We start from the raw sequence: 23,053 nt of genomic DNA, 5'->3' as shown, positions 1-23,053 counted from the left end.
GAATTACCAATTAAGTTCTAAAAACATCAATTAAGTTCTAACTATCAATGCCGATGGAATTTGAAAAATATTTTGATATGTTATTTTTTAGGAGTTTTCATAATTTTATGATTTAAAACAAGTTTAAATAAATACATTTGAATATAAAATTTGGTATCTAAGGAACTATAAAAAAATATTGGTCTATGGATATTTTAGTTTGAAAATAATAATTAGAAACTTTAGGCTGAAAGAAAGGAGTGAGAAAAAGAAGAGATTTATAATAAAAGAGAGGAAAAAGCAAATGAGTGAAAAGGAAATTGAGAAACTTCTACATAACAAATATTAAATATTAAATATTATTGTTTATTTGAGTTCCAGAATTATTGTAAAATTAATTAACCCTAAAAAGAAAATCCAGTGGGAAGAGAGAATTGAGAAGAAAAACAAAGGCTGTCTCCATCGTAAAATCGCAGTTTCATCGTCAAATTACCGATAGAGAGAGAAGTAGGACAGAAACAGCCGCCTAATTTGTACGCACTCACCGTCTCGTCTTTCTCGGTTCGATGATTTGGTCTTTGAAACAGCCCTAATAATCTATTCTTCTTCATGATCTTAATTCTTTATTGCTTTTCTCTCATTGGGTTGCTACTTAATTTCAAAATCCTTCAGTTCTGTTGCTAAATTCATCGATGAAAAGCAATAGGATTGCCGACGAATCATTGATCAACAACACTGGGACTGCTTAGATGCACGTCTCTGGAGTAACCTTGGATCCCAGTTGGTTCCTGCAATTGATTTTAACTCTTTTTTTTATTATCTCTGGATTGCTGTATTTGGTGAAGAATACGGCCTCTAAATACTTTGAGGTCGACGCCAATTTTGAGGCTTCGAGTGGAGGAGCGACGGCGGGAAGAAGCGACGGCACCGACTGTAACTCAATGTCCGGCGGCGGCGGCGATTCCACGGCCGATGCTGTTTGTGTCGTTTGTGGTAATTTAGGGTCGAAGAAGTGCTCGCGGTGTAAGGCTGTTCGATATTGGTGAGTGGTAATCTTTTCAGTTTCCAAATTTACATCATTTGCATTTGGCTATTCATGTGGAGTTAATAATTTACCTTTTATTGTCCGTTTTAATAGTAATCAAATTACGCAACAGCAACCCTTTTTCGGCAATAATTGTTTCTTGATCGACTTTTACCCCCCTTCTCATTAGTTTGCTCTTTCTTCTCTTTATATGGTAACAAACAATGCACTTGATCTGTTAATTACATGGATATGTATATGTATATAAACATATATATTGAACTTTTCAATATTATAACAATTTATAATTTCGTTGTTTGTTTCCAAACCATCTGTGTTGTTTTAAGGGCTTGAAATGACTTCAAATGATTGATCACATGTAGCAATTTGATCGCCCACGGTCATCTTTTGACTTTGTAGAATTAGATCACCGTAGACAGGTTCAAGCTGGCCTCAATATATAACTTGTGATGTTGTGCGTGTGGAGTGTCAAGTGTGAACTATGGTCTATTTTTTACGAGTTTTTCCATATAGTTTATTAACTGATCTGCTCTGGGGCATTAGGAACGAGAATTGAATGAGTAATTTAGCATTTTGCATTCATAGAAATCTTTATTATAAGGCGTTCCTTTTCCCCTTTGTAGCTGTTTATAAAGCTTGTGATGGAAGGAAGTGTTGGGAAACTGAAATTATAGGGATTTTCTTTTCTTAGTTTTGCTCTGTGCTGATCTCTGTACCAGCTATATATATGTATTGGTTATGCTCTGAAATTAAACAAGAGAGGCTTTGTTTTTGACGATTTCGTTTATCTATGAGGATGGAGTGTCTTTTATTTAATTTGTTGACTATTAAATAATTTCATTATCTACTTGACATTGTTGATTTCTAGTAACCAAAAGTATCGTCTTGTTTTTATATGTGAAGGTCAAAGCTTTATTAACAGGACATTCATTGTCTTACACTTCAACTGCTTCTGTATTTGTTATTCTCATTTGCTTGTAAATTTTATATTTGTTTTGATGTAAATGTATTTTGATGTTTTTTCTTTGTAAAAATGTTTATTGTTTAGTTCACCAACATGTCAAGAAATTCATTGGAAGGCTGGCCACAAGACAAAGTGCAAGGATTTTCAAGCACGTAGGAATACAGATGATTGTGAAACTCCAAATACCCACAGGGATTCCAAGGCTTCTACTATAGGGAGCAAAAAATTTTCTGCAATTTCATTGGTACCTTCTTGTAGAGCCTCTAAGCCTATCAAGCAACCAAAAGATGTATGTTATCTTCATTTCCCCCCCTAAATTGATGATGTTCCTCCCACCCCCTATTTTTCCCACTTTGAGCAAGATTGTCATTGATATCATACCTAATAAACTTCATCTTTGTTTTTGGATGAATTAGATTCTTTTTCCGTACGATGAATTTGTGGACCTCTTTTACTGGGATAAGAAGGATTTTCATCCTTGTGGACTCTTAAATTGTGGCAATAGGTCAGTATTGACTTATTTTTAACAATTTTCAATTATGTCATTCATGAATTACTTTCAAGTTTCAATCACTTGGTGTTAGATTCTGGTGCATCGCACTCTACTCATTGAAGAGGGAAAACCTAACTCTTCCTATTTTTTGCAGTTGCTTTGCCAATGTTGTTCTACAGTGCTTGTCCTTCACCAGACCGCTTTTTGCCTTCCTTTTGGAAAAAGGACACAGAAATGAATGTAAATACCATTTGAACCTTTTGCTTTTATCATTCCTTCTACATCTGGGCCTTAGCCCTTCCTTAAGTCTTCATAATTTATCATCCACTTTTATTCAGGTGTACGTGATGATTGGTGTTTCTTTTGTGAATTTCAAACACATGTTGAAAGAGCTAGTCAAAATGCTCAACCCTTTTCACCCAATAATATTATCCTTCGGTTGCCTAATATTGGTGGGAATCTTGGTTATGGAAGGCAGGAAGATGCACATGAGTTCATGAGGTATCTGTCTTGCTTTTCCTTTTGTAATTTGATATATTATCTTGCTGACCATGTGGGGAAAACATCAACTCTTATTTCTATTACCAAATAATTGTTCATTTACCTAATGGCTTCTGTATTAACAGGTTTGCCATTGATAGAATGCAACTTGCGTGCCTCGATGAATTTGGTGGAGAAAAAGCTGTTTGTGCTCATTCCCGAGAGACAACCATTATACAGCACATTTTTGGTGGCCAACTTCAGTCCCAAGTAATGCATTTAAGCGGCTCTCCCATTCTAGGATCACTTTGTGAACCTTTTTTTCACACCCCTTTTCTTATTGACTGCACTTTTGAAGTAGAATCAATTGATCTTTTGAACCTAGACATGTTTAAAATTGTCATAACAGTATGTGTTGGGATGTTGCCACCATCTGCCATGTGGCCAGACATCTTTTTCACCCTGATCTTTGCTAGAAGTTTCATGTTATGCATTTCTGTCTTTTGAGTGTTTATAAGTAGGGAATTCAATTTCTTGTGTTTAGTGTCACTGACTGTGACTGATGAGGTTTTGGATCTTGATACTTCAGGTAATATGTACAAATTGCAACAATGTCTCCAACCAGCATGAAAATATGATGGATTTGACTGTTGAAATTCATGGTGATGCTGCATCATTGGAGGAGTGCCTCGATCAATTCACGAAAATAGAGTGGCTGCATGGCGATAACAAGTACAAATGTGATGGGTATGCGACCGTTCTCTCTCTATATGTGTGTGTGTGTGTGGTTGCGTGTCCTTGGGAAATTTAGTAATTTGTTCAGTATTGTGTCCCCCTGCTCTATTTTTTTGCTAGGTTCAACATGCCATCACATTTAGTTTGAATATCTTAGAATTAAAAATGCCTTCATTTGGAAGGTGGCTCTGTAACTTTGTTCACAGCTGTTGTCTAGGAGGTATTTGATGACTTGTGTAGGGTGATTTACTACTTACCTTAAAAAACTGTTTCCCTGAGTGTGTTGGCCACTTGTTTTTTTACGCTTTGATAGCCTTTTTCCTGGTTTCCGATTTTCAATATGAAGTTTGCATTTTAAGTTAGGCCTTGATATAATATACTCATCTAGTTCATAAGGGTGAAGGAAGATGCACGATATATTTATTTTGTAGTTGTGTGACAACGATCCATATTTTCTTAGGTCACAAGAGGATCTAGACTGTGAATTGAATTTTGCTATTGAATCATTTATTTCGTCATTATTTTTTATGCCATCCATACCATGCTCTTATTTGATATGTATACTCTGGCATTTGTAGGTGCAATGACTATGTCAAGGCATCAAAACGTCTTACGATTAAACAGGCTCCTAATATTCTTACAATTGCCTTAAAGAGATTTCAGGTTGGATTCCTTCTGTCATGTCTGATTTGGTGATTAAGCAAATATACCTCTATATTACTGTCTATTATTAACAAATACAATACAAATGCAAATTACGGCACATACATTGCCTTTCCCTAGTTATTGATTTATCTTGACAAGGAAAATGTAGTATAACACACATCGTGATTGGGTAGTTAATCTACATAATAGTTGAAGTTGTGTTTGTGATCACTATTAATTTTGAATAATGAAGAATTATAGTTTTGTGTTTTATTTTTTCCCTTCCCTTAAAGTTTCTGTTGGAAAACTGTTGCAGAGTGGGAGGTTTGGGAAGCTCAACAAGAAAGTAGCGTTTCCAGAGACTTTAGACCTTAGTCCTTATATGAGTGAAGCTGGAGATCGTAAGGATGTGTACAGGCTTTATGCTGTCGTTGTTCACGTTGATATGCTGAATGCTTCATTTTTCGGTCACTATATCTGCTACATTAAGGACTTCTCTGGAAATTGGTACAGGATTGATGATTGTAAGGTTGGTCCCTTTCTCTCCTTCCACTCACAGACTGACAGACACATTAAATGCTTGTTTTCACTGCACAAATATTCATGCTCCTGTATCTATAATCTGTTGTGCGCATAAATGTGTAACCTTTCAAGAATATATCTTCATGCACGTATTATGGTTGTTTTGTTCATACTGTGGTTATTATAATGACTTTTTATAATTTGATTACATTGTTGCCAACATACTCTATGTTTGGCAATCTATTGTGTTTTCAGTTCAAAATGCACATACCTTTACTTGAAAGAATTCATGGTTAATGTGTAGACTGTTGGTAAATTATCGCACCTGTTTACTTTTGCTGGTAGATGACCGACAATTCTGACCTAGATGCGTGAATATGAGCGAACTTTGCAAGCTTTGATATGGTTGTTGTTATTCGGTGTAATGCATGGGCTTTGATATCAGTTCTTTTGTATCATTTAACGTCCATTGTAATGTATTTTCACTTTCGTGGCTGCTGCCTTCGTTCAGGTTTTTAAGGTTGATTTGGAAGAGGTACTATCTCAGGGAGCGTACATGATTTTGTACTCCAGGTACTTTTCCCTCTTCAGGAGTTTATTTATTGTTAATTTGCTTTCACTGAATTCCACAATTGGGAGACGTGGATGATTTTGTTCTTCTTGGGGTTGGCACTTGCCAATCCGCCCTTAGTTCTTTTTGCGAGTTACATAGTCTGTTGTTTCTTACAGAATAATAATAATAAGCTCTCCCTTGAACATTTTTATTCGTCATATTCCTGATGGAGTAGACGACGTGTCTAACAAACCTACCTACTTATTCTTTGTAGGGTTCGCCCGCGATCTTCAAGTCTTCAAACTATTGAATCCATGGGGAACAAGCAGCTCCAGAAAGAGAAAGTAGAAGTGAATTCTTGCACGATTGAACGAGTTGAAAGCGATAAACAAGGACTTGTGGATCGCATTTGTTCGTCTAGCTCTGAGTCAACTGATGGCTGTATGCAGGCTGATAATTATACTGGGTCCCCTGACATTCAAACACAATCCGAGAGATTGTATTATGAAGGTGTTAATGGACATGCACATGAGTCATCTACATCAAGCAATATTTCTGTTTGCACTCGCAAGGCAGCATTCGGAGTTACATCGGAAGCTGTAAGGGATGATAAGGTCAGGGATACAGATGTTGGAATTAGTTCATCTTTTCCCAAAGATTTTGGAAATGATTCTCAATTATTGTTGAACTACAAACCTTTGCTAATAACTCCAGTAGATACTACAAGAACAGCAAGTGTAAATGGTCATTGTCATTCAGCTGTTTCAATGGAGGTTTCTTACTGCGATGAGGACGTTTCAGTGAACAATCTCGACGATTCAGAAGATACAGATATGATTAGTTGTGAGACGAGTTCTCTTGCACAAGACGCCAATAATGTCCGTGTCAATGGACACATACATGGAGATGAAACCGCACACATCTGCTGCTGAAACGCACAAGATGAATTCAGGATCGCCCTGTCTCAGCTATATGTTTGAAGATGAGGAACGAACCAAGTGGAGTTGTTGAGTAATTTTTCGTCGTTGAGTTGAGATTGTCTTGTCGCCACTTGCGTCCATTCATAGATCAACCAGTCGAGTCATCCTTGAACCGAGGTTTGAGCTGGTAAATTTTTTTTTTCTTCTCTTTTTTATTCTGAGGTTTCAGTATTAGCATAGAAGACCTCGGTGTTGATTAGAAATTGTGAAAATCCCATAATCATTTAAGTATAAAAATATTGGGTTCCCGCTGCTACTGTTTATGCAATAGGGGGATTAGGGTGTGGTTACAGATTCATCTGGATAACTTGTTTTAGAGTTCAATAGAGATTAGGTTCATAGTTTCTTCTAACATAAATTAAAAACTGATATCTAAATGTTGACCTTAAGTGTTGTTCCTGATGCATTCATTATAAATTCTAATGAGAATGAGCTTCTTTTTTCTTTGTGCCTTTGTTGTTACCCTTGACATATCGTTTGTGCCGTGTTAGACTACTAATTTGGAACTTGATTTTATAAGTTAGAATCTGAACTTAATTTAATTCATAATATAAACATGCTGTAGATAACTATTTGAATTTTTTGTTTTTGAAATAAACTTATATACTTAGAGTCATATTTAGAAAATTTATCTAGCACTTTTTTAGAATTTGAATATTCACCCTTTTAAAAAATTAGTAAAAAAAAAAAAGACCATGATCACTATTTGGTTTTTAGTCGTGAGCTTTTTGGATATATGACAAAGTGACACTTATGAAGTACTTACATACTCTAATGAGATTCGAATGCATTACAATCTAAAATTCATGTTTGGATTTAGTGTTTTGAGCTCGAATTGTAATATTTTTCATCATTTTCATTTTCTATGATTTAATTTTTGTTTCACTCTCAATTCACCATTCCAACACTTCTCTCATTTTCAATAGTCATAGTCGCATTCTAATAAGTTTCCATTATAAACTTTCTACTCAACTTTTCTAAAAAACTAAGTTGAGTTTCACAAATAAAAGAAGTTCTAGAAACCATCTTTTTAATTTTAGAATTAACTTGACTTTAGAGTTAACTTGAAAGTCAAACCATTCTTGAACAAAGAAGATAACCATTGAAAAAACAAACAAAAAAGAAAAGGCATAATCATTACCAAACAAAATTTGATTCCTTTCAAGATCGTCAATTTATTTATTGAGAGGGAGGTCCTCGTGCACAGTTGTTTTCGCTACAACTAAAACAAATTATCATTTATTAGGTCTTTCAAATATTCCAAGACTACAAGTAACAAAGAATGTTAATGATATACAATTAAATTTGATTTCAACCACATGCTTAAGTTTTTGGATGGTTAAACGAAAAAGAGATGTATTTATTTATTACTTTGCTCAAAAGCAAGGCAAGTGGTATATGTAGGGTTGTAAAAAGATCCAAAGAAGGAATTTTTGAAGAGAGAAAAGAATAGAGAAGGAGAGAAAGGGAAATGGGTTGACAAATAAAAAGGCATACATAGGCGTGTAGTGTGTAGTAAAGAATTGAGAGAACCACCAAATCAAGATCTCTGCTTTATCACTCACTCACTCACTCACTCACTCATTCATTCATTATTATTTTTTTATTTTTCATACCAAAATGCCAATGTATGTAATGCCTTAAAAATAGGCATTTACTCTCTTTAAAAAAACCCTAAACCAAAACCAAAAGAAACGCAATTTACGGCTTTTTTCTTTTCGGCCCCCCTCTTTTGTTTCTATTCTATTTAATTACTTTATACTATAAAGAGTTGAATTTTACTCTTCCTCTCTCCTTTTCTACCCTAATAAATTTGATATTATTGCTACCAAATAATTTTTTTTGTTAAATTATTGTTTTGGTTCTTTTATTTTTAAAAATAAATATACTTTTTTCTCTTCTATTTCTTTCTTTTCTTTATTTTATTTAAGTAAATGGGTTAAATTATGAGTGGAATTCTAGAAACAAAAATGTGTTTTTCACGACATTTTTAAAAATAGAAGAATTGACAAATTGTTTATCCTTTATACCAAAATTTTAATTCATGTCCAAAGTATGAATTTTAACTCATGTTCAAAGTACTATGTTTTTTTTGTTATAGTATGTAAAAACTTTTCATTTTCTTTTATTTATGTAAAAAAAAGAAATTCAGTAGTTTTGTTTAGTTTTCAAAAGAATTAAGAGCGTTTTAAAAAAAATAAAATAAATATTGTCGATGATAGTCACTAATAGACTTCTATCATCGTCTATCAATATTACTAATAGAAACATATTAGTGACTATCAATATTTATTATTGATATTATTGTAAATATTTTGTCAAGTTTGCTATTTCTTACAATTATCTTTGAAGATATATATAAAGTTTCATCTCAAAATCAACTAATAATAAGAAAAGTAATATTCGTGAAAGTTTAAATAGCTCAACATTAATTAGATACAAACAAATATTAGAATTCAATCTAAAGACTAGGATGGAGAGCAGTATACGTCATGTGGTGTACGATATACCGATAAATGCCAATCGCCCTTAAAAATCCGGATGATTGAGCCTCTCGTACACCTGATCGACTAAAAAATATTAGAATATATTCTGCTACAAATTTTTTCAAAAAAAAAGACCTAATGTGGAATAATAATTGACACTGTTGGCGTCAGGGTGGGCGTAGGTGAGGTATGCACTATTTCTTACATTGCTCGTGGCCTTTGAGATTCTGGCCGTTTTGACTTTGAAGCCATAGAAAAATTAACTAAAAGAAAAGAGAGAAGAAATGGAATTTTTCAATTTTGATAAGAGAGATTCCCTCTACGAGGAGAAGAGTGTCAAAGCAAAGCCAATAAGTCATCTCTTTTCTTTTCTCTTTTCTCTTTCCTTTTCTTTTCGCTCTCAAAATGTCAACAAACATCTCCAATAATAATAATAATAATAATAATAATAATAAATAAGTTTAAGTATCATTTTCCAATATATTTTTTATTAGTATTCTCAAGTTAAACTACTTATTTCATTGTCAATTGGATTAAAAACATTGTATTAGAACTCATTAAATCCAAGCAGGTATTCGGTTCAAGACACCATCTTGAGAGAGCACGTTGAAGATGTTGAGAGTCTCACATTAAAAAAACAAATGAAACTCGTAATCTATATAAGATAAATTACTCATCTTATTGTCAACTGGTTTTGAGATGAAATTCATGAGTACTCGATCAAATTCTTAAAGTTAATATTTTTATTTGAATTAAACTTGAGATTTACAAAAAGGTATGAAAATTAGTATTGAATATTGAAAAATATAATAAGTAAAATTAAACAGATTTTGAATTATACAATTAAAATAGTACTTTAGAGTGAATAATAATAATAATGTTCCAACAAAAGGGTAATATAATGATATAAAAGAAGAGGAAAAAAAATGTAATAAAAAAAATAGGATTGTGTTTGAAAAATTTGCACTTTCTCTTACTTTGAGGAAGAGAGAGAAGGTGTAAAGTAGAGAGAGAGTAGGCAGAGTCACATGTGGGAAGTCATGGATTTTGTTTCAACTTTAGGGCCAAACAAATCAAACAAAAATTTCTATTAATTATTATTATTAACCTATGAATTTGTGAAACTCTTTTTTTTTTAATTTATTTTAGGACCCCAAACAAAATATATTTATATTGCTATCCAGCTTTGAGTTGACACTTGAGACTCATTTTTTATAGTTTATTTATAGGTTTAGGAAGCCCCCATTCAAAAGTTTTTTCTTTTAATTTTAAAATAATGTATTTATTAAGTCGTAATAAATTGCATCGATGAAACAAATTGAACTTCGTATTGTAAATCACGGTTAACGTATATACTACAATGTATCTTTCTGTCCATACTTCTCTTGCTCACTTCATCTATGAATTACGATGACAAAATACCAAAGTCCGATAAATTTAGTTTTATTTAATTTAGGTTAAGTGACGAGACTTTTTAAATATATATATTAAACCATTGTCTGTGTGATACAAATAGAAACGTCTAGTAATTTATATTTAATAGAGCATGATCTTTTATTTGCTATACTTGAAAATAACTAATTTTTTATACGACATATTTTTATTCTTAATTTTAATAGATCACATTTAAATATCTTATTCTTGAAATAGTATTTATTCAGGGAACTAGACGTTGTTGGTAATTATAAAATACAACTCAATATAATTTCTTGAAAATATGAGAGATTTAAATTTCTTACCATGAAAAAGTATGCGTGAAGTTTAATAGATTATTAGACTGTAGTTATATAGTATGTATATCATATTGTTTTGTTTTGTTTTTTCTTTTAATATTATATTTGATTTTTTCTAGATTTTTGGGTGTCATGAATTTCACGGGTTGAATCATAAAACACAAAAGTGATGTGTTTTAAAACTATTTTTTAGATTTTAAAATTTAACTCGAAAATCAAAATAGAAAATTTATAGGTTGAAGAAGTGAAAGTAATGTTTATAAGGTTTTTTTTTTTTTAATAAAATGATTATCGGATAGAAATTAGGTCATGAAATCCATTAGATTTAGAAGTGTTGAATTGTCATTGTCATTTGATATAAACTTATCAACTCATCGGTTTGACCTAAAATAATGTCATACAAGCATAATTAGCAACCTACACATCTATTATTTTCTATTGAAATTTGAGTGCTTAGTTTTCTTAGTTCGACAATGATGCAACAGAGAGATTCAAAATTCAAATATTTAATTTTTAATTGAGAACAAAAGGCACAACCAATTAAGCTACATTCAAGTTGTTCTAAAGTTCCAATATTTTCAAATCGAACACGAGAAGGAAAAATTGAATCCTATAACATCAAAGTTACGTTGATAGCACATATATTAAATCCGTTACATATCAATTACAAAACTCAAAACTATATCGCTATATCGTGGAACACTATTGCCTTGAAAGCAAATAAGGCATATACTCATTGCAAATCTTATAATTTAGTCGCTCTTTAAAGCCAACACAACACTATATCATTTAATATTAAAATTTACACTCACGGTGATTTTGAATATGTACTTTACCAACTAAAGACTTTTTCGAGGAGACTAAAAAATCAGTTAATACCATTAGACCAAACAATAACATGTAATGAATTCAAAGTTGAGAATGACTCGGGTTTTCTAGATCTACACTGAATCCGTTGCTAGCTCGAACTATATTTACATTTACATCTAAAGTTGAAATCCATTATCTTATTTGTTTGATTGGATAATGCACTATGAAAGCCGAGTAAGCAAACTCATAATTAAATAAAGAAAAAGGAAAAGGAAAAAAAAACCCACCAAACGAATCCAAAGCCAAAGAAACCACTCGTGAAGCAGAGTCAACTCATGTTCTCTCTTCTTACTTTTTTTGTATTTACAAAAACTAAGAATCGTATTCTCTATTGTATTCTTTTCACAATTTTATTTTATTTTTACTTTCCTCTTTATTATTATTAATTATTATTTTTTTATCCACTCGTGTATTCATTCTCCTTCTTCTTCCTCCTCCTCTCTGTAACAAAGTGTCAAAGCCCTCAAAAGTCACTGCCCTCGAACCTTCCCTCTCTTCTTCCTCCATTTCTCCCTTTCCCTTTTTCCCCCTCTTTCTCTTTCTCTTTTTCCCCTTTTCCCTTTCCCCCATTTTCGCCTCTTCAAATCCCATTTATAATCTCCTCATCTCATACTCCACTTAACTCACTCACCCTCAACTTCTTCTCCATCGCTGCTACTGCTTCTTTCAGGTGCATTTTCTCATTTCTTTTCGTGTTTCTGTTTCGATTTTGGTCCTGGGCTTGAGGGTTTCAGATCCCTTGTGGATATATCTGCATTTTGTTTGGATTTCTGTTGTTGTTTTGATTTGTTAAACCCTTTGGATTTTTAGTTTTATGTTTGTGTTTATGAATCGATCTGTTGATCAGAGTTTAGTGGTGGGGTTTTTTATTATTTTATTTAATTTTAAAATGGGTTGAAATTTATCTTTATGATGGTTTGATTCATTGGTTAGGGTTTAGTTTACACCCGTATGTGGAATATGGTAACTAGTAAGGAGGGAAATGGGGGTTTTCTTCTTCTTACAGATTTGATTTGAGTTTAGTCTTATTTGTTTTTGTTTTGATTGTTACTGTTTTGGGGTTATTGGGGTTGTTTGAAATTTGGTCATGATTGAAACTAATAGACTCGTGTTTGTTTGATATTGCAGTGATTTTTAAGATATTTCTGTCAATGGAGCTTGTTGATGCTCGTGGTGGTGATTTGGGGGTGACTCGGAAGAGGAAGAGAAATGATGGAGAAAACAACACGTTGAGCAACTTTTCTTTGGATGATCTTAATCAAGACATTCTCGAGAGGGTGCTTTCGAGGCTACCAACGTCGGCATTCTTTCGCCTTTCTTCAGTGTGCAAAAGATGGAAATCGGTTGCGGCTTCTTCGAGTTTCAAGTCTGCGTGTTCGGACATTTCGGCGCGTGACCCTTGGTTTTTCATGGTTGATCCACATCTCAACCGCTCCATTGTTTTCGATTCGACTGAGAAAAATTGGAAGAAGCTTAACTATCCAAACCTACTTCAGAATCATCATCTCGACTCGATGCCTGTTGCAGCCTCTGGTGGTTTGATCTGTTTTCGTAATTCATTGGGGAACTTTGTTGTTTCCAATCCTTTAACGGGCTCCTGTAGTGAGCTTCCTCCTGTGGATCTTGACCAGAAAGATCAATCTCTTCATGCCATTGTGATGAGTGAAGACCCCGATGGTTGTAAGGGTTCTTACAAGCTTGTATTGGTCTATGGCCAAGTTCCAAAGCTTCGGTTTAAAGTGTACAGTTCAACAACGGGTTGTTGGGATGAGGATGTTGCCTTGAGTAGAAAAGTTGATGATTCTATCGACTTCAACTTCAATGATGATACTGTTGTGTACTTCCTAAGTCGGACAGGAAATGTAGTGTCCACAAATATGCAGAGAAGCCCATCCAAGCAATATTCGTCGGTTGTTACGAACAGAAATGGAGAGGATACCGTCTATTTCATTAGCTCATCTGGGACTATCATGGCTTGTAATCTGAATAAGAAATGCTTTGTGGAGTACCCCAGGCTCTTGCCTGTCTTTTCAGAGTACTCAATCGATGTCGTTGAGTGTCAAGGTGAGATGTTAGTTGTTATGTTATCTGAGTTTCTTGAAACTGCAAGCCTTCGAGTTTGGAGATATGACGAGGAAGCTCGAACTTGGCATCAAATTGCAGCATTACCTCCTGCCATGTCGCACGAATGGTATGGCAAGAAGGTCGATATTAACTGTGTCGGAGCCGGTGACCAGATACTCATATGCATGAACTCAAATGACCTTTATACATATCTGCTGTGCGATCTCGTAGAAAATCAATGGACCGAATTGCCCAAATGCTACATGAATGGTGAAGCTGTGGAGTTCATGTCTGCCTTCTCATTTGAGCCTAGAATTGAGGCTACTGTATGACATGAGAAGGAAGATAACACCATTGAATCCAACTAGTTATTAATTGTTATTATTATTATTTTTTATATAAAAAAATTGTTCTATAGCTGTTTAGTTCTGTAAGCTTTGAATTCTTTGTCTTCTTAGCTGACTTAGCTAATGGAATTTCAAGTTGAGAATAGAAGGAGAAAGAAGATATGTAGATTCTTTCTTAATAACCGCTGGTTTATATCTTATAAGTATATGCAATTTTTTTTACTGTTCAGTAAGTAACTTTCTTTTGATTTTACTGAGAAGTTAAGGGAAAGCTAATGTAATCAGAATTACTGGTAAGTGTAAAACGTAAAAACGATATAGTTCAAGACGCTCTCTTACATTCATATTACATTTGAATGTTTTACTTTTGGTTGTAAAGAAATGTACTGTTCAGTTGAGAAGTTGCCTCAACTCTGCTTCTGAAATTTGCTTTTGAGTTGCTCAGTTGTGAAAATTTGTTCCAATTGGATGAATTGCAGCATAAGGTTACAACTTTACTCTGAAAAAGGTGCTGTATGAATAGGCAATCTCTGTATTGATGTCCTGTCAACAAACCACTCTTTCATAATTAGTTTACCTTTAATATATATATATATATTTTGAAGAAAAATTACTTTATCTTAAAGTTGTCTCATCTTATTAAATAATGAAATTATATGAACTTACAATATTTAATGGTCTATTAAGGGTTATGTAAATAAATGAAGAATTTAAAAAAGAATAAGTTTGAATTATGGTAATGTGACATAGTCTATGGAAAGTAGCTTTATTCAATTTTTTATTTATTTATGAAATATATACTATAATACAAGTTTGACATTGAATTTTGACGTTTTTCAAATATATTTTGAAGTTTTGTCTCTATATTTAGTGCTAACTATTTACATATTTAATTTTAAAGTTAAATTTGATAAATTTATTTACTATAACCCTCTATGGCTCATACACCGAGAATTTATATTTTAAAAAATAGAAAAATTGATAAACTATTTACACTATTTATAATAAAATCACTAAGCGATAAAATTAATTATAGATAAATATCTTCTCAAATTTTTTACTTTTAATAATTTTACCGAGAATGATGTGATATGTGACGAAGGAAATTGTATCTCTTATTATTATTATAAACAATTTTTGTTTAGAAAAAACGTCAAAACAATTTATATACTAAATATAAACATATAAATTTAAACACCAACATCTATTTGACCCATTATTACCAAAAAAGAAAAAAGAGTGAATTTACCAACCACATCGTTTTTTCGTTATAGTGGACAAGAACTTTTATATATATTTAAATTTGTTTTTATAATATGTTAAAAAAAATTAGCGTGTTAGTAAGCACGTTTAAAATAGAGAAATTTTAAAAAATAACAAATTTTATAAAATATTTACAACTTGTAACAAGTTCTATCAATGATAGTTATTGATATGTTATCGTGATAAAATAATATCATCCATAAATTCTAAAATTTTGTTATACCTTGTAAACATTTTAATTTATTTGGCTATTTTTAAAAGTGTCGAAAGTATATATTTTTTTCATAAAATTAGTTTTTTAGAAAAGATTATTTTTTTCAATAAATAGTATTCTACCATAATTCGTTATTTTCAAAATCGGGAGCAACCGTTATTAACAAATCCAAATTTCGGGTCATCCAGAAGGAAGAAAAAGCCATCTTTTTAAACCCTAATAATAAGTAGAGAAAAAGAAAAGGAAGAAAAGGAAAAGAAAATTACCGAATACTTCATTGCTACGGCTACAACCGCGCGTGGGGGTCTGGCGGTCGCGGATCGTCAACAGCGAAACATCGGCCGGGTCGGATTCGTAGTGGTCATTACCCCTTCCTCAAGAAATTCTTCGATTCATTGAGTTTCGAGTTATAAATTCGTAAAGAGGAGAAATTTCTATCATTCAAGATATTTGAAATGGATGTGGAGGAATCAGTGAGACTAAGATTGGAGATATTGTATGCACAATTGGGGAAGAAACACACATTCGAGGAAGGAGTTTCTAACATCACTACTCTGCTTCAAGATCGTTATCCTGATGCTTCTCCTGATTTACGCAAATCGGTATTTCATCTTTCTTCTTTTATTGTCCAATTTTGCTGTCTTTTGATACTTTTTGATCTTTATTTCATTCAATTTTACCATTTTGTGTGAATTTGTTCCGTTATGTGTGTTTTACCTGAGTGAAATTCGTAATATGCTTGGAATCTTGGTGGTTTCTACTAGTTTGATGATATATTCTTTTGTTTGAATCTGAAATTTTATCTGTGGAGTTGAATTGTTGAAATATTCATTTCTTGATGGCAGTTCTATTACATAATTTGCCGAGTTGCAACATTGTTGAGGTCACGATTTACGGCCCCAGGGTTTTGGCTTTCTGGTCTCAAGCTTTTTCAGTTTTCTTTGACTCTGCTCTCTGATCAATCTGAGATAAAACACCTTCAGGCTTGCGTAGCTCAGGCCGAGGAAATTCTGCGCGTCATCGACGATCCACCTCCGCAGTCACAAAGTACTTCATCAAATACAGGTACTGTTTTAGATAATTAGATGCATTTTTTCCATTGAAATACATTTTCTTTTAGGTTTTTCATTGAATTTATCTGGCTATACGTTGAAATATAAGAACTAAAACATTCTTATGTTGATTCAGGCTATCTTTTTGAGGGCCATCTCACTGTTGATCCAGAGCCACCCCAGCCGCAGTGGCTGGTGCAATCAAATCTCGTGACAGCCGCTGCAGCTGCGCTATCTAATGTTGAATCTTCTCAACCTTCGGGTGAGAACAACAACGTTTCTGAGTCAGTTGCTGGCATTCTTCTAGCTCTTAATGGAGATCTTGAAACTGTTATAAATGCGGTAATGTTTGTTTCCTATTTCTGAAAGTACTTCCTTCGTATGCTTATTTGAGAATTACTTGTTTAGAATATATATAATGTATGTATGGTAGGAATAATTTCGGTGTTGGGTTTCATATCTACTTAAACGTTTGGATTGAACGGTGATTTGACTCTACCTTCTTCATAGTATACTTGGAGCAAATTTGTTGTCTCTGTAATGGAGAGAAAATGAAGGAATATGCATTGGATCAGTCTCATGGTTCAAATTTGTATGAGTTGATTGTTACCATTTCTATAAGATGTACACTTTGTGCATATCCATATAGATTTGAGTATGGTGGTTAAAGTCTTGGACCCTTGGCTGTTGGACTCTTAAATTGTTTGTAGTGCTGTTGTTTGTTTCAAATGCTTAAACCATTTGAGTAGCTGCTTTTTTTTTTCTTTCTGTCTATTTAGTTAAATGTTGACACGGTTGACCAACCACCGAAAGCCCCTCCTGCAAGTAAAGAAGTCGTCGCCAACCTTCCTGTAACTATTATAACAGATGAAATTCTTGCCAAGCTAGGAAAAGATGTACAATGTGCCATTTGCAAGGAAAACTTCGCTGTTGATGATAAGAAGCAAGAATTGCCTTGCAAACATGCATTCCACCAAGATTGTTTGAAGCCATGGCTGGTAATTTGCCAACTTGATTAGTGTCTGTTAAAGCTCAATTCTTTTTTAGTTTAAATGCATCCTATGCTTAAGCTTGTAATTTGTTTGTAGGACTCAAATAACTCTTGTCCAATCTGTCGGCACGAATTGCCCACCGATGACCAAGAATACGAAAACTGGAAGGAACGAGAGAGAGAGGCTGAAGAAGCAAGAAGAGGAGCTGAAAATGCTGTTCGTGGTGGTGAATATATGTATGTTTGAATGATATTGCAATGTCTTAGCATCAGGGAGTTAGTCGATTACCAAATGATGTATGATAAGGGGATTTTCTATGTGTGGACTTAGATGTCAAAGCTTCATAGTTATTCTTTTATAGCAGAAACTATGGAGCATAGTTTTCACTTCTTTGTCATTAAAATGTCACAATATTACTTGTTCTCTTGATTGGTTGATAAGGATTTGCTTAGTTTTGGCAAATGCATGGATATAGACTCAAACACTCTATAATGGAGAAAATTAGTTTTTAAAATTTCACTATATATATATATTACACACACACACACACCAGAGATTCTATTAGATGCCATATCAAGAGTTTAGACTCTCTTCAAACATAAAACCCAAATTCATATCTAAGTCGATTCTTAAGTTTTGTTTGAATAAACCCTCGGTCCTTAAACTCTTAAACCCTAAACCCAAATACCCAAACCCTCCACCCGAACCTCGAAATCCCAGACCTCAAATCGACTCATGCACCCAAAATCCTAAACCCTAAATCGAAATTCGAAACTCGAAATCCCGAATCCGAAACCCCTAAACCTTAAACCCTAAACTCTAACCCTAAACCTTGAACTTTAATTTTTATTAAAAATTTGTCAAAAAGAAAAAGATTTGACAAAACCCCAAATACCCCAAACACCCTGAACTTGAAACCCAAACCTCGACCCCCGAACCCCGAACCCTGAACCTTGAACCCCAAAACCCTGAAACCCCGATCCCCGATACCTAACCCTTAAACTCCTAAACTCTAAACCCTAACTAAGAAATATCATTACATTGTTTTTAGCATAATGACGATAATTTTGGCAAAACCAAACCTAATTAAATTGATATGTGAGTGTCTTAGTAATTACAAAGTTTGTATATCATATTCTCTTACTCCAATAATCCTACTAAATGTTAAAATATTTGTTTAAGAAAATAATTTTTTATTAAAATTTTAAATTTGTGATGGTTTTCTTCCACTTTTCAATGAGAATGTGAAAAAATGCATTAGTAAATTTTTTAAAAGTAAAAAATAAACATCTGAGATATAATGATTAAAAAATGATTCTACCATAATATTTGATTGCTACGGTTAAATTTTTAATTTTCCACCACACATATGTTAAAAGGAAAAAAAAGCTATAATATTTAATTCATAGTATATATGTTAAAAGGAAAAAAAAGCTATAATATTTAATTCATAGTATATAGTTTTCATCTTTCTTTCAAATTCATTTCTAACTTCACCCATCGCTCTTAAAAAACACGCTTAAACACAGTCATGCTAAAATGTTTAACGAAGTCAGTTTACTGTATATATACACTATACATATAATATGTAAAGATGATAGTTTACCAACATGAGCTTAGCTCAACTGACACCTGTCAGCATTTATTACAATATATTTACAAAAAAAATAAAGATGATAGTTTAAGGTGTTCACGTCAGGTCTTCTCGGTCTACACTAAACTCATATTAGTTCTTCAACTTCGATGAAAGTTCAATTTTTTTTTTTTATTTCAAACAGATAAAAGAAACTAACTTCACTTTTGGCCTAACCAAAACCATACCACCTACTCTTAGCGTTCTAAACATAGTATTGAGTTTGATTGAGGGCTTTGAAAAGAGGAGGAATCCTTCCCGTTCCATAGTAGAGGGAAAACGAGGCTTGTTGTCACTCCGAAGGGAGCAGTCAAACTTAGCATCGAGTTTGATTGAGAGTTTTGAAAAGAGGAGGAATCCTTCCCGATCCACAGTAGGGGGAAAACGAGGCTTGTTGTCACTTCGAAGGGAGCAGTCAAACTTAGAAACTATGTGTAGAACCATAGAAAGATTAGTCCACTTGTTCTAGCAAGGCCTAGTTACCACATTGCAAAACTATGTGTAGAAAAGAGAGGTTTACAAATGCAAAACATAAAAAAGTGAGACAATAAAGTGGTATAAAAAATAAAAAACACCAACCAAAACCAACATACAATGGCACAAAATGAAATTCACCCCTCCAACGACAACCCATGCAAATTCGTGGAGAAATTCTTAACCTGCACCAACAGTCAGTAATTTTCTTAATTAAGAGGCTTTATTTCTTTTTGTAAAAAATGCATCTGGTTGAGCGCAGCTTTGGGTTGAGCAAAATACTTGTTTCGTAGGCTATTTGCTAAATTATGTTTGAGTATTTTGAGTGCAGAATACGGCATCTTGGTGATGTACCATAAATTACACTCTCTTACCTCACCATTCTTTCGAACTACTTTCCCAGGTTTCCAGCCTCTTCAGGTGATATTGTTTCTTCCGTTTCCTTTGTTATTATTTTGAAATTTCTTTCATATTTTGGTGGGTTTGTATATTATCAGCGTTTTCTTTTGTTCTTTCTCACATTTTGGCTGTTTATTTGGGTTCTAATTTGATTTTTTTTATGCTTAATGAAGGATTTTCTTAATGGAGTTCCCCTGGGTCAAGTTTAGGTTTGAACTAGGCAGGAGTTTCATTGCTTAAACAGGGTGTTTCTAACCTAGATGGGGTTTTCTGAATTCCATTTTGCATCTTGGAGATAAGATTGAATGCGGACTTCAGGTTTCAACTGCTTGATATATGCTTTTCAAATTGCAGTGTGCTCATGTAATGGCCATGGCTGTTCAGAAGCTCTTTCCAGATGCTAAAGTGACAATTGGACCATGGATTGAAAATGGGTTTTGCTATGATTTTGATATAGAGCCCTTGGGAGATAAAGATTTGATGAAAATCAAGAAGGAGATGGTTGGTATTATACCAAATCAATGAGCATTGAAGTCACTGGTTTTCTTTTTCTTTATTATTTTACATCACATGATTTGGAATATATGCATTAGTCTATGCTTTTAGTATGTGGGGTTTATTTTTCATATCTTCTCTAGGAACGCATTATCAGCACAAACTTACCACTTGTAAGAGAAGAAGTTTCAAGGGATAAAGCTTAAAGAAGAACTGAGGCAATCATCCAACCTGACAAGATGGAGAGTTTGGAAAGCATAAAGGAGGATCCCATAACCATCTATCATATTGGTAGGGATTGCAATCATCTTTGGTACTTCTCTGTTTCACCTTTTGAGGTATTCTTGTATTTCATGCTTAGCAATGTTTGATACTTTTGTTGATTGAACACTCGATTCTTTTATCTTCTTTGTAATGAAGTTTAGCTTTGGCGTGTGAATGGCTTGAGTTTAGAGTTTTCTTTTTCTCTTTATTTCCCGGATTGATATAGATTGGGTCTTCACAAGCAAAATATTGAAAAGAAAATACCCCAACGAAACTTAGTATTCATCACAAAATTTTATTCGGCTATACACCATAAGAAGTAAGAGCAGGTGCTATGATCGTGAAGGAGAGACTCTGTTTAGCTGTTTGCTTGATTGAATGATCTTTTGGCTGCACCGCGTGCATCTACTGATATAGTTTACTAAGAACTTGTCAGCAAGTTTTTTTTCTATTTGAAAGAAATTTTAGATTTACCGTAACTTTGAAGTATTAAATTGATGTGCTTATAGAATCCATCTTTCATGTAGCACTATTCAGCCTTCAATTAAATTTCTGTGGTTCGCAGGGATTTCATCAACTTCTGCAAGGCGTAGCAGAAGTCTCTGATGTTGAAAATTTCCGAGCGTTGGATACCAAGGTTTTCTCCTTATTTATGTTTACTTTGTCTTTGAAAAGAGTTGGTGCAAGCACAACTGTGAATTCACTAGAGGACCTGTAATGTAAATTATTATAATATATACTTTATGCATCCTTTTGTTTTTCCTTTATGCATCAATTGCAGGCTGCCAGTGAAGAGTGCATCTAATCTTGTATATATCTACATTGGCAATATTGATAAGGGGTTAGGGTTCTGCTAGTTGCATGTTGATACTTTTCCTTCCTAGAATTTGTATGGATGTGTTCTTGCATGATTAATTTAATGATTTCTGCACTTTAATGCTTTCTTACATGTAAATTTGTTATTATTTTGGCTACCATAAAACCAATGCCCGCTGGGTTGAAAGGTAAAGTAACATGAATGTTCTTGATTGGTTATCTTTCGATTATTCCCGATATATGCTAAACGTTTGGTGTTTATGGTTTTTTAAATGTTACAAGTTTTATGAAAAGTATGTTGAAGTGTAGCTGAATCTACTACTGTTGGAAGCATTTTGTGGTTGTTGGATACTCCTCACATGTTCTTCTGTATCTTCAATCTTTTCTTTTTTGACTTTGGAACTATACTAATTTGAATGCACATTCACTCTAGATTTTTATGACTTATTGAATTCCATCCATCATGACTCATCTAGGTTTTATTGCATTGAAAGGAGAACATACAAGTAGCAAGTCTCGCAAATACGTTCATATTTTTACTTTTCAGTATCTCATTGTGTTTTTAGAAAATACTTAACTTTTTCTTTCTTTTTTAGAAATTAAATTACAACTTTTTCTTTCTTTTTTAGAAATTAAATTACAACTTTTTCTCTTTTTGAAAATTCTCCTTAAAAGTATTCCTTAATTATCATTTTGGATGTGGTGTATTTACTTAAATAAATTTGAGACCAACTCTATTTCTATTTATAAAACTTAAAAATTAGTTGTGGGTAATAAGACTATATATATATATTTGAAAAAGGAGCATAATGCATGAAAATAGGGGAGTAATTATGATTTAGTCTGTAAAGTCTACACTTAATATATGGGTTTCTTTCATTGTGTAGTGTTAAGAAGTTGTAGAAGTTAAGTTGGATTTTTTTTACTGCATGTTTTACATTTTTTTTTATGTGAATCTTATACTATTTCTTGGATAACATTTCTTAAGGTTAAACATTGAGAAAGGAGAGCTTAAGGTCAAACTCAATTTGCTGCATACAAGGTGTTTGAAAGAATGTCGCAATGATATATCAAATATGTGAAACTAGGCGATTGAGGTGGTTTTTATTTCACATTTGTTTATGTTGAGAATAATATCAGAATTCATTCTTCTAACAAATAATTAACATGTTTGTTTTGATTTTTCAGAAGCAACTTAACGTCTTCATCCATAGAGACAACAAGTTTTTTTTTTTTTTCTTTTTACCGTGTCTGTTTTGCCATTGTTGAGGTTTACTGAGTTTCGGGTGAAAGATTTACTGCGATTGGCAGCAATCCTGAAATTTACTATCAATTGCAACATTGAGATTTTGCGTTTGGCAGCAATCCTGAGATTTACTATCAATTGCAACAATGAGATTCTTTTGATATTAATTATTTTCGTATTCAAGTTGTTGTCGTGAGAGTGATATTTATAGACATGAATGTTTTTGTTATTTTTTCTTTATAACGTAACTCGAAAAGAAGTTTTTTTTTTTCTTTTAGTGTTTGGCTACCATTGAGCTTTCAAAGTTTA

General features: G+C 33.1%; 3 protein-coding genes and 1 long non-coding RNA gene across 14 annotated transcripts; all 4 read left to right on the top strand.

The window, feature by feature from the left end:
- Positions 1-364: 364 nt before the first annotated feature.
- LOC101219564 (ubiquitin carboxyl-terminal hydrolase 18) lies at positions 365-6,842 on the top strand. Its single transcript, XM_004141394.3, has 11 exons — positions 365-1,021; positions 2,073-2,277; positions 2,405-2,493; positions 2,636-2,721; positions 2,820-2,982; positions 3,108-3,231; positions 3,551-3,708; positions 4,275-4,359; positions 4,658-4,870; positions 5,375-5,436; positions 5,691-6,842. Exons 1-11 carry the CDS (start codon positions 729-731, stop codon positions 6,346-6,348), a joined length of 2,136 nt encoding a protein of 711 aa, XP_004141442.1. The 5' UTR covers positions 365-728; the 3' UTR covers positions 6,349-6,842.
- A 5,038-nt stretch (positions 6,843-11,880) lies between these two features.
- On the top strand, positions 11,881-14,222 carry LOC101218457 (F-box only protein 13). The gene is made up of 2 exons (XM_004141309.3): positions 11,881-12,155; positions 12,614-14,222. Exon 2 carries the CDS (start codon positions 12,637-12,639, stop codon positions 13,879-13,881), a length of 1,245 nt encoding a protein of 414 aa, XP_004141357.1. The 5' UTR covers positions 11,881-12,155; positions 12,614-12,636; the 3' UTR covers positions 13,882-14,222.
- A 1,369-nt stretch (positions 14,223-15,591) lies between these two features.
- On the top strand, positions 15,592-17,879 carry LOC101218065 (E3 ubiquitin-protein ligase AIP2). Its single transcript, XM_004141307.2, has 5 exons — positions 15,592-15,975; positions 16,219-16,438; positions 16,562-16,767; positions 17,205-17,423; positions 17,514-17,879. Exons 1-5 carry the CDS (start codon positions 15,829-15,831, stop codon positions 17,661-17,663), a joined length of 942 nt encoding a protein of 313 aa, XP_004141355.1. The 5' UTR covers positions 15,592-15,828; the 3' UTR covers positions 17,664-17,879.
- Positions 17,880-19,615: 1,736 nt separating this feature from the next.
- On the top strand, positions 19,616-23,012 carry LOC105435318. Of its 11 annotated transcripts, none has more exons than XR_004215803.1 (7): positions 19,622-19,720; positions 19,856-19,944; positions 20,097-20,424; positions 20,562-20,709; positions 21,248-21,319; positions 22,487-22,595; positions 22,687-23,012. It is a non-coding gene; the product is annotated as a threonine--tRNA ligase, chloroplastic/mitochondrial 2 (long non-coding RNA). The 11 variants fall into 11 exon arrangements; XR_004215808.1 differs by adding an exon at positions 21,464-21,523 and having other exon boundaries at positions 19,632-19,944; positions 20,562-20,731; XR_004215806.1 differs by adding an exon at positions 21,464-21,523 and having other exon boundaries at positions 19,632-19,944; positions 20,562-20,756.
- The last annotated feature ends 41 nt before the right edge of the window (positions 23,013-23,053 follow it).

This window comes from Cucumis sativus, chromosome 4 (genome assembly GCF_000004075.3).
Source record: "Cucumis sativus cultivar 9930 chromosome 4, Cucumber_9930_V3, whole genome shotgun sequence".
NCBI classification, from domain to species: domain Eukaryota; kingdom Viridiplantae; phylum Streptophyta; class Magnoliopsida; order Cucurbitales; family Cucurbitaceae; genus Cucumis; species Cucumis sativus.
This window is presented reverse-complemented; position numbering and strand designations above follow the sequence as displayed.